At 32.5% G+C, this 16,931-nt stretch overlaps 3 protein-coding genes across 4 annotated transcripts; all 3 read left to right on the plus strand.

The window, feature by feature from the left end:
- The first annotated feature begins 4,046 nt into the window (after nt 1-4,046).
- On the plus strand, nt 4,047-14,802 carry LOC108746883 (protein ABHD17B). Of its 2 annotated transcripts, XM_018483946.1 has the most exons (4): nt 4,047-4,056; nt 11,537-12,310; nt 14,186-14,318; nt 14,561-14,644. In XM_018483946.1, exons 2-4 carry the CDS (start codon nt 11,667-11,669, stop codon nt 14,642-14,644), a joined length of 861 nt encoding a protein of 286 aa, XP_018339448.1. In that variant the 5' UTR covers nt 4,047-4,056; nt 11,537-11,666. The 2 variants fall into 2 exon arrangements, with proteins under 2 accessions (XP_018339448.1, XP_018339458.1); XM_018483956.1 differs by lacking the exon at nt 4,047-4,056 and having other exon boundaries at nt 11,667-12,310; nt 14,561-14,802.
- LOC108746891 (sorting nexin-24-like) lies at nt 5,761-7,503 on the plus strand. Its single transcript, XM_018483969.1, has 3 exons — nt 5,761-6,052; nt 6,895-7,085; nt 7,305-7,503. The coding sequence occupies exons 1-3, from the start codon at nt 5,900-5,902 to the stop codon at nt 7,465-7,467; spliced, it is 507 nt and encodes a 168-aa protein (XP_018339471.1). The 5' UTR covers nt 5,761-5,899; the 3' UTR covers nt 7,468-7,503.
- LOC108745916 lies at nt 14,693-16,923 on the plus strand. Its single transcript, XM_018482340.1, has 2 exons — nt 14,693-14,714; nt 14,802-16,923. The coding sequence occupies exons 1-2, from the start codon at nt 14,693-14,695 to the stop codon at nt 16,232-16,234; spliced, it is 1,455 nt and encodes a 484-aa protein (XP_018337842.1). The 3' UTR covers nt 16,235-16,923.
- The last annotated feature ends 8 nt before the right edge of the window (nt 16,924-16,931 follow it).

Genomic DNA, 16,931 nt, shown 5'->3' on the forward strand with positions numbered 1-16,931 from the left:
AACGTGGCGAGAATTGGGCACGTATTACAACGATCTCACTATTCGGACCGCATAGGCGCAGATAAATCTTTCGCATAGAGGCAGAATGGACTAAATTAAGAAAAATCCTCTACCACCATTTTACGATTTTTAGCAATAGTTAATAAGATATTAATTACTAAAAATTGTCGAAAATTGGTCTTCAATAATTTTTTAGTCAAATACTATCAACTTTACAAAAAAACTGCAAGGGACAAAAACTGTTTATTTTCTTCTCATAGAGTTTTAAGAAATTTTTTTCAGAATTTTTATCAACTTTGTAGTACTGCATATTCTTATTTTTATCAACATGAGAAAATACAGTATTAAAAAATTCTAAAAAAATTCTGAAAAAATTCTTAAAGCTCTATGAAAAGAAAATAAACAATTTTTATATCTTATATTTTTTTTTTTGTAAAGTTGAAAGTATTTGAGTAAAAAATTATTAAAGATCGAATTTTCGACAATTTTTAGCAATTAATATCATATTAACTATTGCGAAAATTGCAAAATGGTAGACAACTTTTCTTCTCAGTTTAGTCCATTCTGTTCCTATGCAAAAGACTTATCATTATTTTCCAAACATCCTGTACGTTCAATTAAATATAACGACCGCGCAAAAAAACTTTACGTTGTGACTTGTATACTCCTTATCTTATTAGTTGCTTTTATATCGTTATTGTATCTAGTTATAATATGTATTAAATATAAGTTAACTATCTTTTTATAGAAAAATTTTAATGGAAATCTTAATATAATTTAAAACGTTTCCGCGACAAATAACTTACAGGGTCTTATATAAATTATTTTGTTTTATTTGTTATAAATTTATTTTGTCAACCAAATGAATAGGCTATAAATTATTATGTTAAAATTGACGCTTAAATGTTCAAGAATTGATTATTTATTTTATAGTTATCTGTTATCGCATCATATGTATAAATAAGTGTAAGTTAAGTTTAATCAATCGTTATACAATATTGTTTCTTTTTTGTATAGGACAATTTTCTTATTTATACACATTCAAAAAATATTTTTAAATATATATATTTTTTTCTTGCACCAATTTATAGCATATTTAATCTTGGATGAATATTTGGAATAGAATTAAAGAAAATATATGTCTAACTCATTTAAGTTTTGCTCTATATATATATATATATATAATATAGTTCTCTATTTTTATGTCACATTCATATGTGAATATTCCGTATTAATTTTCTTTAAACGAAATCTGTGAAGGTTTTATATTTTAAAATTCACAGTATTTTATTTATATGAACTTTATTTTTTTCTTATTTCAATAATTTATATTTTCTTATACTCATAAAACTTATTTTTGTTAAAATTCAACTCTAAGTGTAAATATTTTTTCTGATTTGTATTGTTTGAAGAAAGAAACTTTAATTCGATATTCTTTTAAATTAAAAAATTGAATATGTATAAAACAATTAATAATTCAATAAAATTAAAAGTATTCAAATCCTTATTTTGTTTCTTTTAATTGTATTTAATTATATTAGCTAAATGACCATTAAATTCTATTTCGTTTTCTTTCTTTATATTTGTACGAGTATAAACACATTATTTCAAATACAATACACATCAAGTTGACAAATAGCGATAGAAAAATCCAAGATTGAATATGTATCATAATTTTTTGTAGTTCATCCATTTTAAGGTAACGAATCCATGAAACGTTATATTCATTTCTAATATATTAAATAATGTCGATACGATAGTTGTTTGCTACATTTTTCACAGATTCATCACCTCATTAAAGTTTGTCACTCACCGAATGATGCGTAGTAGTGGAGTAGTTACCATAGTAGTTATCATAGTTACAATGATTCTGTTGTAACATACAAACATAAGATCCATATTAAAATAGCATACAAAATAATCAATAAATCAAAAAATAACTTTCATACATGTACATTGAATTTTTCAATAATTTTTTATTTATATATTTTCAAAATTGTCTTTATAAAAATAAACTTTCATAATATTTTCGATTTTTTTTCTTTAATTATTATTTTTCATCATCGAAATAAAATAACCTGATGGGAAGATAGGACTAATTTTTATCACAAGAGTAAACTTGCTCACCGTAAAGTTGCTCCATCAATGTCCGATAATGCTTTTCCTAAGCCTCCTCCTCTTCCTACACAGTTATCAAGCCTGCTTTTCTACCTCTCTTCTCTTCCCATTGTTTGCTTTGTAATATGTAGACAGCATCTATTAAATTGAAAGAAATCGTTTGTTAAAATTAAGTACAGTTGCAAATAATTACTAAATATTATGTGATCATATCGTACTTCGTATATGTCGATATTAATTATGTGATGAGTTTGTATTGCGACAACAGAAAAATATTATAAGAATGGAGGAAATTTGTCGATACTCGCGATATTTTACAAAAGAAATTTAAACATTTGAATGCACAAATAACAATTAGATGGCGAAAGTTTTTTAGGCGTTCAACTTTACGTGTCAAAAGCGACATGGCAGCGCTATTCAGTTGCATAATTATGAAGTACATGTTCAAATTATTTGTTGAATTATTAATGTTTTACATTTTGTTAGATATTGTTAGATATTGTAAGAATAGATATAAAATTAATATAAACTTTGCTTACCAATTCAAGAAATCATCGACACCTCTCATTTGAAACCGATCCGTCTTGTATCTGTCGCATTCTGCAAATAAAACATAAATATAATTAATATGTCAAAGTGATTTCATTTCTCGTGTGATCTCTCTCTCTCTCTCTCTCTCTCTCTCGGACCTTAGTAAATATTGAATCTATAATTGCATGAATTAATGTCTATTTCCACGAACTCTTCGTCTTTTTTTAATCTTTAGAACTAGAAAAAGAATAAGTTGAACCAAGATTAAAGTTAATCTACATTGGTAGAAACGGACATAAGTGTTGCATAATAAACAATGCCCTGATGAAAATAAAAATCGGAACGTAAATCGGATGTAATGAAAAAGTAACAGAAGCATGAACAAAACTTCTAGAAAGCGAAAATTGGAATAAAATGTAAAAAAAACATTTAAGCTTTTTTTATATTTTGATGTTTCAATTTTCGCTTCCTAGAAGTTTCGTTTACACTTTTGTTACATTCGACTTACGCTCTGATTTTTATTTTCATCAGGGCAGATACAAGTACAATATAAGTTCCAATTACCATTTAATCACGATGCCACTCGTCTCAGGGTTGGGTCCATCTCATGTCTATCTCATGTCTATCACAATCTGTAAAGGAAGCGTATATGTAATTAAGATGGCAAAAGATTTTCGTTTTTGCGGGTTAATTTCATGCACCAAGCCAAAGCAGCGCGAATGACGCGACGTTGCTGCGCTTGTCATTCTTGGCATCGCGTTCATGAATCTTTCGTATTTCGAGCATCAGATATATCTCGAGATATGGAAATAATAATTATCATAAAAGCAGGTGAGCATATATATAACAGTCTGCTCGTCTTTTATGTGATAATCATTATTTTTATACTGTACATTGATAGGAAAATCTTATTAATTATTCACGGCGATATACTTTTGAACAAGTTTTATGAAATACGCGTTCGAATGGATCATCAGCATACAAATACTGAATCTATGGGTGCTTTCTATTTTTTATTTGATGACATATGAATATCGACATGAGTGTCGTTCTATCTTTGTTCACTCTCTGAATGTGAAGAAAGTTAGAACTTGCGTTATCAAATGGAAAGCACTCAATAGTTACGCATTAGTATAAATATAATATCGATTTGATAAATATCGAAAAATGGTTATTAGTAGTTTACAGATATAAGTTTTATATAGGTTTTAATTACTGTATTTGATCGCATGCCACTCGTTTGACAGTCGGTCCGTTTCACCGTCTCATCCCCTATCCGCCATATTTTGCAAATGAAATGTGAACGCAATCGAAATTTAAGCGGCGTTGTTTCCCGCGCGATCAGTTCTGTTGTCAAACAGACAACTTCACGCAACAAAAAGCGACGCGAGACTTGGCAGGACGACCGTTTTAATGCGTCTTGCTTTTCAACCAAACGAGTATTAAGAAAAATACTTTCGATCGAATAATCACGGTATTAGTACTACTAGAATCTACACTACGCGAAATTTAAAATGTTATCGGAAATACTTTGTATCATATTAAACTGTAGCCTAAAACATTTTAAAATTCTTTGAGAGCCTAAAAACGATAAGTTCTGCTCTTAAACATTTCTCGCGTCGCGTATAAAAATATTAATATAATGTAATTATTAATTACCTCGTTGGTAAATAGTTCCAAGTAATAATCCTTTCCAGCCGTTTCTCGTCATTTTTTTCGATAGGGATTCTTCGATGCGATAAAGTATTATTTCTAAGAGGAAAGATAATAATAAGTAACGGATTATACTGATACGAAGCCAGGAAGGCGAATTATTCCAATGTAACAGGTCATAATATAACAGACGTACCCTTAACAACTCCTATCCTCTGGCCGAATCGCAAAAACTGACAAAAACATGTCACTGCAAGTTACGCACTATTTATGTGACCTCGAACTTCACCAACCGCGTGCCAACCAATGGGTGCATTCAGTACTTACAGACCGCTTACGCTGCGTTTGGAAATATCAGGGATGTATTATTTTATTCTTATTTGGTGAACAAGAAGGATAAAACGATACAGGGACAGTCGGATAATATTTCCGAATGCAGCCTTACTGAGCGCCGAGTAAGCTCTTGTATCTGTTTGGTCTATATTTTTAGTTCTAACGAAATATGCCAATCAGATGCAAGAGCTTACTGAACGCTCAGAAAGCGGTTGTAGTAGTACTAGGTGCATCCAGAAGCACGAGCGCTCAGTGAGTTCTTGCATTTGATTGGCATATTCCATTAGATCTAAAAATGTAGACCAAACAGGTAAAAGAGAGCTCATTGAGCTCTCAGCGAGTAATCGTGTTTTTGGATGCACCTACTGAATGCATCCACTGATCGCGGTGAATCGCTGCGGATACGTTTTTGAGCGCTCATTGGATCGGCGGTAACTTACCGGTAACTTAAGCTAGTCACACACACTTTCCGTGACAGTAACACTAAGGCCGGAATCAGATTATGCATTGAAGATTGAGATTAAAGATTAAAGATTGAAATTTCATCAATGAGGATAAAGAAATTTTGGTCTAATTGGTCAAACTTCAATCTTTTAACCTTCAATCTCATTCTTCAATACATAGTCTGATTCCGGCCTTAGGTTTTCGGCCAATCGTGTTGCTCGATTGTTACAGTTACGATTAGATTAGAGAAGCATAGACTTTTGCATAACGCATAACACATAATGGATAAGAGAATGAACCAATCAAAGTCTTTTATTTTTTTTCTTCCCATAAAGGACTCTGATTAGTTTATTTTCTTATGCCTCATGTTTTTTAAATCTCATGTTTAAAAATGTGTGTGACTAGCTTTATCGATTAGAGTATATGTATAAGGGTAATTACGCGCGAAAAATTTCAATATTTTTTGGAATTTGGAATTGTGCATTTCGCGAAGATAGATAAACCTCATTGCGACAGGCAGAAACGAAAGATAAGTGGTACCTGCTGCCGGCTTTTTAGTTTTTTCTGTTACCAAAGAAATTCTCTGTACTATCAACAGAGTCAGAAAATGGATGTAGCACGTAGTTGCTAAATCGAAAATGGATACTGGCGATAGTGTATGAGCGATTTCGATAAGAAAAAGGCTGTCATAGTGTCATCTCAGATTTTTCTGATACTAAAGATCATTAGATTTAATTTCTAACCTTTTATATGTAAATTTGTTGTACATATAAGTATTTTATATAAAATATTATTACTTCCGGAAAGTGTTAGCGATGCAATGTACGAAGCTTTTATTAACGGTTACCGTTTAGCTGATGTGTCACACGGCAAACCCTATTATGTTTACTGTATCGAGGTTTTGGAGTCAAAGACTGGTACTCGACATTTCATCGAGAGAAGATACAGCGAATTTAGTGCGTTACATCGCAAGGTACATTACAAAAGTGTTAATTATTAATAATTGATGCATATAAAAAAATTCATATGATCTACTTTTTTTTTGTAATTATAGTTTAGCTGTAACACCTCAAAAATCAATAAAGTTAGGCTTATTGGACGCATTTGTGCATAAAATGAATGAATTTAGCAAAAAAAAAAGTGTCGCTTTGCGCATCTCCCCGCAAATCGAGATATTGTTAAAGTTGACTATTCAGGTTAGAAAATGTGTTCGAGGCATAAAATCATGTAAAAATGAGGCTAGAATAATTCTTTCTCCTTTAATCATACAAATTCTCCATTTTAAAAACAAATTCTTTGCTTTAAAAATTTTCTACTGTAAAAACAACAATTATTTAGAAATTAATTTGTTATTAAGGCAGAAAATTTGTTTCTCTTTAAAACAAATTTATGTTTATAAAACAGAGAATTTGTGTAACCCTCTATGTCATCAATATGACAAATTTTCTAACTTGAATATCTGTTAACAATTACTTTAACAATTAATATTTCGGTTTGCGAAGGAGAGCGATATTTTTTGCCAGATTCGTTCATTTCGTGCAAAAACATATTGAATAAGCCCCTTTCCATATTAATTTGTAATACAAGGAAGAGGGTGGAAGGGAGGGATTAATTCCTGAATAATTACTCTTAATTTTATTAATTTTGTAAGTGCTGTAGCTAAACACAGTAAACTTTATAATTATCCTTTTTTCCAACTATATTTGTTTTATTACAATATTTTTATTATAAAATATGTTTTTAATATATTTTGTATTTATTGAATAACAATATATTATACAAAAGAATTTAAGCTTTTTTAAAATTCTTTTTCAGTTGAAGAAGGATAATTCAGATATTGCACCATTTCCACCGAAGAGAGTAAGAAACTCGCATCCGAAAGTATTGGAACAACGACGAGCTGCTTTGGAATTATATATACAAAAAACGCTAAGTCTATTAGCAACAAAACAACAAGTTCTCAATTTTCTGGGTATAGAAAGCCAAGAAGCTACGTTCCATCATAGGTTCGTGGTTCAAGTGGATTAAATTTATAGAGAAGAAAAATGAGTATATTATATTTTTTATTTATAGAGAGTTTATGACAAAATAATTTAATTTTATTATATATCATTTATATATATATAGTAAATATATATTAACAGAATGAAATTTAATGTTTGAAAATATTTTATAAATATTGTAACATAATAAAGTTTAATTTTGTCATTTTTTAATTTTTCAAGAATACATAAAGCTGCAGACAATTCAGCGCATAATCATCCAAATACTTTGGGACATCATCCAGTCTTGACTTTTCATTGTGATCCATATGTCCTAGCTGATTCTACTAGCAGTCTTTCAGATGTTGTAACTAATGGTGTCTTATTAGGTATATATAAATCTTAATTTTGTGAGTGATTTACAAGGTTGAAATAATGAATATAAGGTACATTTTTTATAGTATTTTTTTTATAAGATAATGACTGTTTAGGAGAAAAAAGCAGCTTTGCAACTGTTGTAAAATTCTTTAATATGATTAGTCTTTTCTGTAGTTTCTGACTGGATTTAAATGTATGAACCAATCATATTCAGGAATTTTACAACAGTTGCAAAGCTGCTTTTTTTGATGAATGCAATCTATATAAGTCAGAATGAGGAGAAAATATTTTTATATAATACAATCTCATTTATATAATATCTACATAGCATATTATGTAAATCATATTCATACTGATCATCGATAAATGATCAGTAGGAAATGCCAATGCATATTGTGTAACTCAGTATTATTTTGGTATGATCTAGATTAAAGTTAGGATTTAGTTGCAATTAATATAATTTTTGTATCAATCTTTATTTTTTTATTTGCGTTTTATTAACAAACATTTGAATACATGTAATATTATTCTTTACTTTTGATATTAATATTTAAATATGAATGAAGAAATTGTACATAAAATTTGTTTGTGTAAATATTTGTTTATAGATAAGTACAAATCTAAAGTCTATGTTTATAAATTTGATTAGATAAAGTTGATAAACTAATTGTACTGTCTGTTATCTTCTGATATGACAAATATGTAACACATGTATATGTATAATGTAATACATACATATGTATGTTGTGAGAGGAATAAAATGAAATAATGCTAAGTTACTAATCATGCTCTCTGTGTATTGCGTAATTAATATAAAGTAATCCAAATAAATTGTTGGCTTATATTGTACTGAACAATATAAATTGTGTACACATTACTTATTATTTCAAAGCCCACTCTTTAGGCTAGTAATTAGTGATCTACTAGTTTTGCTAATTATTAAAATTTCTATAATGTAGTGTTGTTCCTTGCAGAATAATCATTCTCTAAACAGCTATATTTTAAAAACATTAACTATAAATTATAACTTGTCTACAATGTACTCTTTGTTTCCTGTGTTTATTTTTTGCTTGCTATTGCGGCTTTCCCTTTTTGTAACTGTTTTATTGACAATCGTTTTCTTATATCAGAGAGAAATCTGAGAGAGGCCATGCTAGCCTTTTTCCTGTTACTGTCGAAATTGCACGTACACTACTGCCAGTACATCCATTTTCAGTTTGAGAAAACTACATGATTACATACATTTTCTGATACTATCGATAAAATCAAATTTTGTCAAAAAAAGGACTACATTATAAGCAAAAAGCACTCTTTATCTCTTGTCTTTTGTCAACGTATTAGTTGATACGAAATATTTGAAATTATAAAATAAATATTAAATATATGTTCTTCAATGTATGTATCACGATAATTACATTAAATGACGCGCCACTAAATCTAAACTGCAGCTAAGTTTTGAGAAAATCGATATGAGAAATTATTTCATCAATTCCATGGTGAAATATTAATTGGATTTTACTTTGTTTCATGTAATATAAAGTCTTTATACCTTTTTTTTTTAAATAAGTCCTTTTAGTCAGGTTGGTCGTATTTAAAACAATTTTATTTAAAATATGTATTTTTAATAAAAGAATAAAATATTTATTATTTTAATTGTACTATCCGATAATTCAATGAATTTAAATTCATGCATCGTACGCTTTCGATCCGAAAATTGAGAGTGTTATACAAAGCTCTCGACGTGCTATCATTCATGATCATTAAAGAGGATAAGTACCAGTTGCAAATTATGAATATTGATCAATTCGCGTTTATTGATATCTTTTAATTTTCGCGAATTTAATGCGACTCGTAAAACACGTCTCCCTTCGAGATCGCCGAGCGCATGCTGAAGTGATGACGTAGTCAACCACCTTGCCGCGCGGCACGCTTGACTTTCCCACCCCTCACTGTTTGCCGTTCGGATATCCAACTGTCGCATATGAAAAATATTTACTTTAATTATATTCAATTATTCGTATTTTACACGATTTTGACAAACGGATATCGTCATACATTTCGCGCTTTGCTTTGTGCCATCTCTGGCACTTGTTCAATTCCTATATTACTTATAAAGAAACATAACTTCGTTATTTTATAAGATATTACAAGATAAATATTTTATTTATATAAGACAAAATTCATTAAATTGACTTGTTTGAACTTTCAATTTCGTTTATTAAAATTCAACAGAAATTAAAATTTTTTCGTTCAAGGATCCATTAAACTATCCCTCTTATGGATAGTCGGCACGACTTTTGTCTTGAGGATTTAGTACAGAGACGAACCACATCTACTTTCGACGATACGATTTTATCAAATATAGTGTCAGAAAATATAGTATGTAGTCACGTAATTTCTAAACTGGACATGTACTGGCGATAGTGTACGTGCAATTACGACGGTAACAGAAAAAAAGGCTGACATGGCCTTTCTCAGGTTTCTCTCTGCTTATGCAGTGCATAATGAATGGCAACGTTGCTGCAATATTTGCAAATGTATTGTATCAATATTGCTGAAATAATCTGTGTGCTGTGTACAGGTTATCTTATCATATATGTTTCTTGTCTCTTTCGAAAGTTGGTCAACTTTTATCTTGGATGACAGAAAAAATGAAAACAGAAAAAGAATAGGAGGCAAATGGTAAAAAATAGTAAAAATCAAGAAATAAGAAATAAAGAGCGCATCGTAGATTAACTTTTTTTGATTGACATGTGTTTCATAATTTTGAAATATTTAGTGATAGCAAACAATAAAAAGTTTCTCGTTACTCCGATGTGAGGAAACAGCTTTAGAAAAAGTCGGTACACAGTGTTTGATCTTATTTCATTTAAGTAATATTTTAAGATGCTAATATAGTTCTCTGATTTTATGGCGTCTTAAAATTGTATTTCACGATGTTAGAAATCGATCTAAAATTTTGGACAGAGAAAGAATTAACAAATCAAATTTGAATAATTCGGAAACATAATTCAAGCGCATTGGTTGATTTCTAACATCGTGGACACGTTGCTGTGTCCTGTCCCGTGATTGGTCGGTTAATCGATGGCTATAAAAAAAAAAGATAAAAGTTTCACGCAAACAAGTGTCTTAGTCTTGAAAAATATCGGGTGTTTTCGAATTTGGTGACACCAGGAAACATATATATCGTTCTATCTTTATTATTCTCTGAATGATAAGAAAGAAGAACGATATGTGTATTGTATAGACTTGTGTCACTTGGAAAGCACCCTTTCTCTTTGCTATAATATAGTATACGTGACGTATACTATATAATATTTTCGTATATTTTCGTGAATATGGCGATATTTTTCGAGAATATGATCCCAGATGAATCTCGGTACAGCATCAGCGAATCATCCGTAAGCAAGCTTGAGACAAGTGCAGTTGAATGCAAACGCGACTAAAAAAGAAGGGGGCACGTCGGGGCTGGTCGGAGTTGATCGGAGTTGATCGACTGTCATCGTTTGACGCCCGACAGCCGACAACGACAACGATAACGACAACGGTGACGAGACGAGGCTAGACGAGACGAGACGAGACGAGACGAGACGAGAGAAGCATCGGTGATCGGTGAAGCTTCGGTGGCACCGAACTGCTCCGAGTTCCGAGTTCCAGCACTTCCGACTCCGAGCCGAGCCACTCCGAGTAGTCGGAGCAGTCCGAGCTGTCGAATGGGAAATGGGAATGTGACGCGAGCAAAGTGGATGGTGGCTCTCGTCTCTGTCTCGCGCTTTGTCTCTCACCTCGCACAATGAAAGTACGCAACGTGGAGTGAGTGGGGACACGGTGTTGGCAAAAGAGAAGAGGCGAGAGAAAGAACGAGGCAACTTGAAGGTGGGAGAGAAATGGTCCGTCTGTCTCACCACGAGCCGTCATGGCTGAATCATTGTGAGCAATCGTGAACGATTCTCATTACATTACCGATAACAAATGACGCCGCGAGTGATTCATTAGGGTGATGAAAAATCGAGATTTCCGTTTCGATCTCGCGCGACAACGACGCGCCTCTTCGCCGGATCAATCGACTCGATTTGATTGAATTTGATTGAGCCCAGGACGCTGGAGAGCTCCATGCCGAAGCTTCGCCAGAGGGAGATAACAGGGGGTGATAAAAGAGAAGAGAGACGGCGCGGCCGCCGCGTTTAGTTTAGTGTGCAGTTCATCCGGTGCGCTTTGCGCTACACGATGAACGGGTTAAGTCTGAGTGAACTGTGTTGCCTGTTCTGTTGTCCGCCCTGCCCGTCCAGAATCGCAGACAAATTAGCCTTCCTACCGCCCGAGCCCACGTACACGTTTGTCGAGGACGAGGGCTCCAAGTTCTCCATTTCTCTCTCGGAACGCGCCGAGTGGCAGTATACCGAACGCGAGAAGGAGTCGGTGGAAGGTTTCTATGCGAGGACGTCGCGCGGCAACCGCATAGCATGCCTATTCGTACGTTGCTCGGCGACCGCGCGTTTCACCATTCTCTTTTCGCACGGGAATGCTGTCGATCTCGGCCAGATGTCGAGTTTCTACCTTGGGCTCGGCTCGCGGATAAACTGCAATATATTCAGCTACGATTACTCGGGCTACGGGGTATCGGGTGGCAAGCCGTCCGAGAAGAACCTCTACGCGGACATCGATGCCGCGTGGCACGCACTACGTACACGTTACGGCATCAGTCCGGAGAATATAATACTCTACGGACAAAGTATTGGCACTGTCCCCACAGTCGATCTTGCTGCGAGATACGAGGTCGGCGCGGTAGTGCTGCACTCACCGCTCATGTCCGGGATGCGGGTTGCTTTCCCGAAAACAAAAAGAACTTGGTTCTTTGATGCTTTCACCAGGTAAGCAGGAAATGTCCTCCTTGGCCAGAACATATTTTCACCACAGGAAGCACGCAAGTTCCAGATCAAATGAGATGAGAGGGTCCAAGTCACAAAAGTCGCGTCAACATATATTTCTCATCCTTTTTTCAATCAAAAATTATTTCTCACCTTTTAACACATTTAGAAAATTGTTTTCCATATTGTAATCTACAGACATTAAAATAGTATAATTAACAAGTATGTATTAGAAATTCACAGTGATTAGTAGAAAATCGATAATAGCTTAATTCAAAAATATTTTCTTTTTTTTTATAATAAAATTATTATCTTGTTGAAAAGCTACACAAATGTGCAGTCGACAAATGTATATTTGTGTCACATGGATATGTATTCATGTAAATGAAACCTACATTTACAACTCGCATTCTTGTCATAATGCGTCTCTCTTATCAGTTTCGTACAGATTTTTTTTATGATATTTTTAATAATATTGCAATCTTGATATTTTGTTATTAGGAGATTTTTCAAAATGATCTTGGTAATCAAACTAAAAAATCTGCCATTGTGATATCCAACAAGCATTTATTTTAGTGTATTTTAGTTTTTTACTAATTTCAATATTTTCAACACTAATTTGTGTAAAATGTTTTATGAATTCACCAACTGTAATACATCTATTATTCCACAACAAGCTATTCACATGTTTCACATCATAATTATGCATGTCCAACAAGCATGCTTTTTGTTTTCATCCTTATATTTCCATCCTTATTTAAATTTGTTACAGTACTAAAATACTTGAATTTATGGAAGATAATTATTTATAAATTGTGTTTTCAGCCTTTTATCAATTTCAATCCAGTTTTTATTTTTTATTTACCCAAATTTTCATATCTTGAACAGTTGTGGATAGTACTTTCTTCTTCACTCACTGTTGTGTTTATAAAATACATGTGACATTTAGCTATTAGTATAATGAGGTATAAAAATACTTCATTGTGTTGCAACATTTCAAAAAATACTTCTGCTGAATGGAAAATAAAAAATTCCGATTATATATATTTGAATGTTATACTAGTCATTTGACATTATTTATTCTATCTTCATATATACTTTATCGTTTCTCTTTATTATTTTGCTTTCCTATTATTTTCTATTTATTAGGTAATAATGTATGCGTAACATGAAGATAACTTTTTGCGCAAAGCCATTCTAAATTGAAATAGTTAAAGTGCAGAGATAATAAATTGCAAAAAAATGTAGGAAATAAGTAGTTGGGAATTTAATTGTATCTATCAAATTTATGTTGACGTTATTTATAATAAATAACTCTTTAAATGAAACAATTATATATACGTATATATAAGTTTTTGTCTCTAAAAAGACATAGGATTGAGATTTTTCAAGCAATATAATTCTGAATAAAAAGATTTTATTTTTAAAATTAATCTTTTAATTAAATTTAAAGCCAATATCTTATGTAATATTTTTTGTTTCTCAATATATATTGATTTATGTAATTATATGTAGACATATTTTACATGTATACAAATTATTTAAAATTTATGTCTTTAATGCCTTTTTTTAGATATGATTTATTTGTAGAAAAAAAAAAGATTCTATACTCAGCTATGTAACGTATCGATCATAAATTTTAACTTTTTATCTAAAATAAACTTTTTAATATGCTTGTAAATAAATTTCAGAAAAGGAAAATAATAAATAAAGTATAAATAAAATAAAATAATAAATAAAAATATATAAATAAATTTTCAAAAATATATAAGATTGATAGGAAAAAAAATAGAACTTAACGAGGTTTAATATAAAAATTACTTTATATATTGACATTGTGATAATGTCTAAATGTAATTTTTCTATATTTCTTTACAGCATAGATAAAGTGCCGAAAGTAACGTCTCCTGTTCTGGTCATTCACGGTACCGAAGACGAAGTTATAAACTTTAGCCATGGTCTGGCTATTTACGAAAGATGTCCACGAGCAGTGGAACCATTATGGGTTGAGGTATTATAAAATAATTAATTATATTATATCATTAAAAATATTTAATATTTTCTTGATGTTTTTTTTACTCATATTATTGTGTTGTCACACGCTTTGTTTATACTTTTCATATTTAAATTAAAGACTGCTATATGTATGAAATTTTTTTAATACAAATGCATAATATAAACACTATGATCGATAAAATATCCAATGTATGTCCCATTATAAATGTGATAATAATAATCTTGGGTATTTTTCAGGGTGCTGGGCACAATGATGTAGAGTTATACAATCAATACCTCGAACGACTGAAACAATTTGTAAGCGTGGAATTGATAAACTGACGGCGACTCAGCCTCTCCCAAAGTCAGGGAGGACAGGGAGGGGGCCATATGCATGCGAACAGTCAAGGACGTACCATTTCCAACAATTCTAATACCATCAGTTCCATTTCGACAAGCTCACCAACGGAGAAGCTTGTCTAGCAGTCGCCTCCCACAGGGGAGAAGACACCTGTCCTTCCCTGTGATGAAGAATCATCTTTCGCTTCTGTAGATGATGTATTCTTCTTTTGCGATCAGCAGCAGGCTGTAAATCAGGAAACTTATTATTCAGATTCATTCAAGAAAACACGTTCCAAAGACGAGTATCCAAATGTCGAAGGTAATTCGAAAAAATCTAGTGTGAGATCGGAGAATAAGAATTCTAAGCAGAAAGATTCTTCTACGTGCACAAAAGACAAAGACCAGAAAAAGAGCATCACCACTGAAAAAGTGACTGATTGTCACAATTTTCAATTGAATCATACTGGAAAAGTCGCCAAGAAACATACCTATTTACCAAAAAATTTGAAAAATCCCTTTGCTCAAAAAAATATTGTTCATAGAAGCTTAAAGAATTCATTTGGTAATAATCAGAAAAAGACAGATAGTCAAAGAACTCACACAACTTTAATTGATATACTTGTGGAGGATTGTCGACAATGTGCGATTGGAGAGAAATCGGTTGCATCATTTTCTAATGTTTCTGGTGATATTAAAAAGGATATTACTGATTGCAGAGGTACTCTTACTCAGCCTACAGAAAAAAAGTCTCCTGGATCTCGATTTAAATACAATTGTACAGAGTCAGCGATGGATTCGGTTAACAGTAATAAAGACAGTAGGCAACGTTATTATAACAAAATCTCAATTGTAGATAATATTACAAAGTTTAAAAGGCCCGATACAACACACACAAAGACTACAGAACTCACGAAGAAGTTTCCTTGGAATTGTACATGTACGAGTAAAATGAAGAGAAATCTTGACAAATGCAAAGAACAGGAGAAGAACGATTCTGTCGAAAGCTTAGATTCCTATAATGACGCAAAGCAATTAAAAAAGAAAAAATCTGCTTGCAGTCCATTGAAAAAATTTGGCCGATCATCTCTATCAGTAGGCGCTGACAAAATCACGATAAATTTGCCCAAGTATTCTCCTTGCGCAAGTAGATTAGCTGCAAGCTCAAAAATTTTGTCGTCTGATTTAGCAGCAGATCCAGAGAGTCCGCTTCACGTTTCACGTTCCAGAAGTCCGTCTCATGTCGATGTACAAACTGAGAAACAAACCGAAAACAACCCTTCGAAGAATTCGGAAAAAACGTCGATACAGGCCAGTTTATCTCTAAATATACAACAATTCCAAAAACCTCGGTATACTCTGCGTAGTAGGAGTGTAGGTGACAGCTGCGTAACGTCTCCAACAAGTGAAGCGACTACCGTGAGCTACTCGCCTACTGGTACAGAGATATTGTCCTTAGAAGAAGTCGGACCACATACGTCGCAAACATCATCAGCTGAAGGCTCTGGTAGTAGTTATTCAGAAGTCAAAGAAAAACCGGATGTCGAATGTTCTGACAAAGTTAGGAGAGCGACTTTGGAGACAAAGTGTTAATGAAACGTGGGACTCTCGACGACATCAAACACGTGTTTCACGCCATTCTTTCTTCCACGTATATACGTATTTTACGTAAAACAATCACGCAGTTCCGTACGCCCGCGATAAATCAGTTCGGGCTGTAATCGCGCTAGTGAGAAACTATACACAGAGGCGAATATATACGCGACATACCTTTATAAAATTTATTATATTTCTAGAATCGCGAGAATATACATACTTGTGCATATTGAATATTCTTATCTACACACACACACACACACACACACACACATATATATATATATATATACACACACACTCAATGCACGCGTGTTTGCGTGAATATTAAGAGCTGTTTTTGCAAAATAGGCTACAGAACGTTGTTGCGACAAATGTGTCGAGTATTATTATTTTTATTATCCTCCTTAAAATTAGGATATTCAATGGTTCCCGTGTGTGGTTGTCGAAAGATTTCTTTGCCTGGGGAAGTGCGACGAATGTTGATAGCATGTAGTGAAGAGATATCTCGCTGAACGTCTGCTTTTTCTCAATTTATTAAAAAATTAATATCTTATTGACTTTTTTATTCCATTAAAACTTTAAATCTTTTAGCTGCAAAAAGCACATGTATCGTAAGAAGAAACTGCCTCTCATTCGAGATCTCGTAAAATACACACACACACACACACACACACACACACACACACACACA

The sequence above is a fragment of the Trachymyrmex septentrionalis genome, unplaced genomic scaffold (genome assembly GCF_001594115.1).
Source record: "Trachymyrmex septentrionalis isolate Tsep2-gDNA-1 unplaced genomic scaffold, Tsep1.0 scaffold107, whole genome shotgun sequence".
NCBI lineage: Eukaryota > Metazoa > Arthropoda > Insecta > Hymenoptera > Formicidae > Trachymyrmex > Trachymyrmex septentrionalis.

What these genes read in the sequence shown, in the direction of transcription:
- LOC108746891 (XM_018483969.1), top strand. Translation starts at nt 5,900, where the DNA reads ATGTACGAAGCTTTTATTAACGGTTACCGTTTAGCTGATGTGTCACAC. An exon ending in TTAGTGCGTTACATCGCAAG is followed by an intron (nt 6,053 to 6,894) that starts GTACATTACAAA and finishes ATTCTTTTTCAG; the next exon opens with TTGAAGAAGGATAATTCAGA. An exon ending in GAAGCTACGTTCCATCATAG is followed by an intron (nt 7,086 to 7,304) that starts GTTCGTGGTTCA and finishes TAATTTTTCAAG; the next exon opens with AATACATAAAGCTGCAGACA.
- LOC108746883 (XM_018483946.1), top strand. Translation starts at nt 11,667, where the DNA reads ATGAACGGGTTAAGTCTGAGTGAACTGTGTTGCCTGTTCTGTTGTCCG. An exon ending in TTCTTTGATGCTTTCACCAG is followed by an intron (nt 12,311 to 14,185) that starts GTAAGCAGGAAA and finishes ATTTCTTTACAG; the next exon opens with CATAGATAAAGTGCCGAAAG. An exon ending in TGGAACCATTATGGGTTGAG is followed by an intron (nt 14,319 to 14,560) that starts GTATTATAAAAT and finishes GGTATTTTTCAG; the next exon opens with GGTGCTGGGCACAATGATGT.
- LOC108745916 (XM_018482340.1), top strand. Translation starts at nt 14,693, where the DNA reads ATGCATGCGAACAGTCAAGGAC. An exon ending in GCATGCGAACAGTCAAGGAC is followed by an intron (nt 14,715 to 14,801) that starts GTACCATTTCCA and finishes CGCCTCCCACAG; the next exon opens with GGGAGAAGACACCTGTCCTT.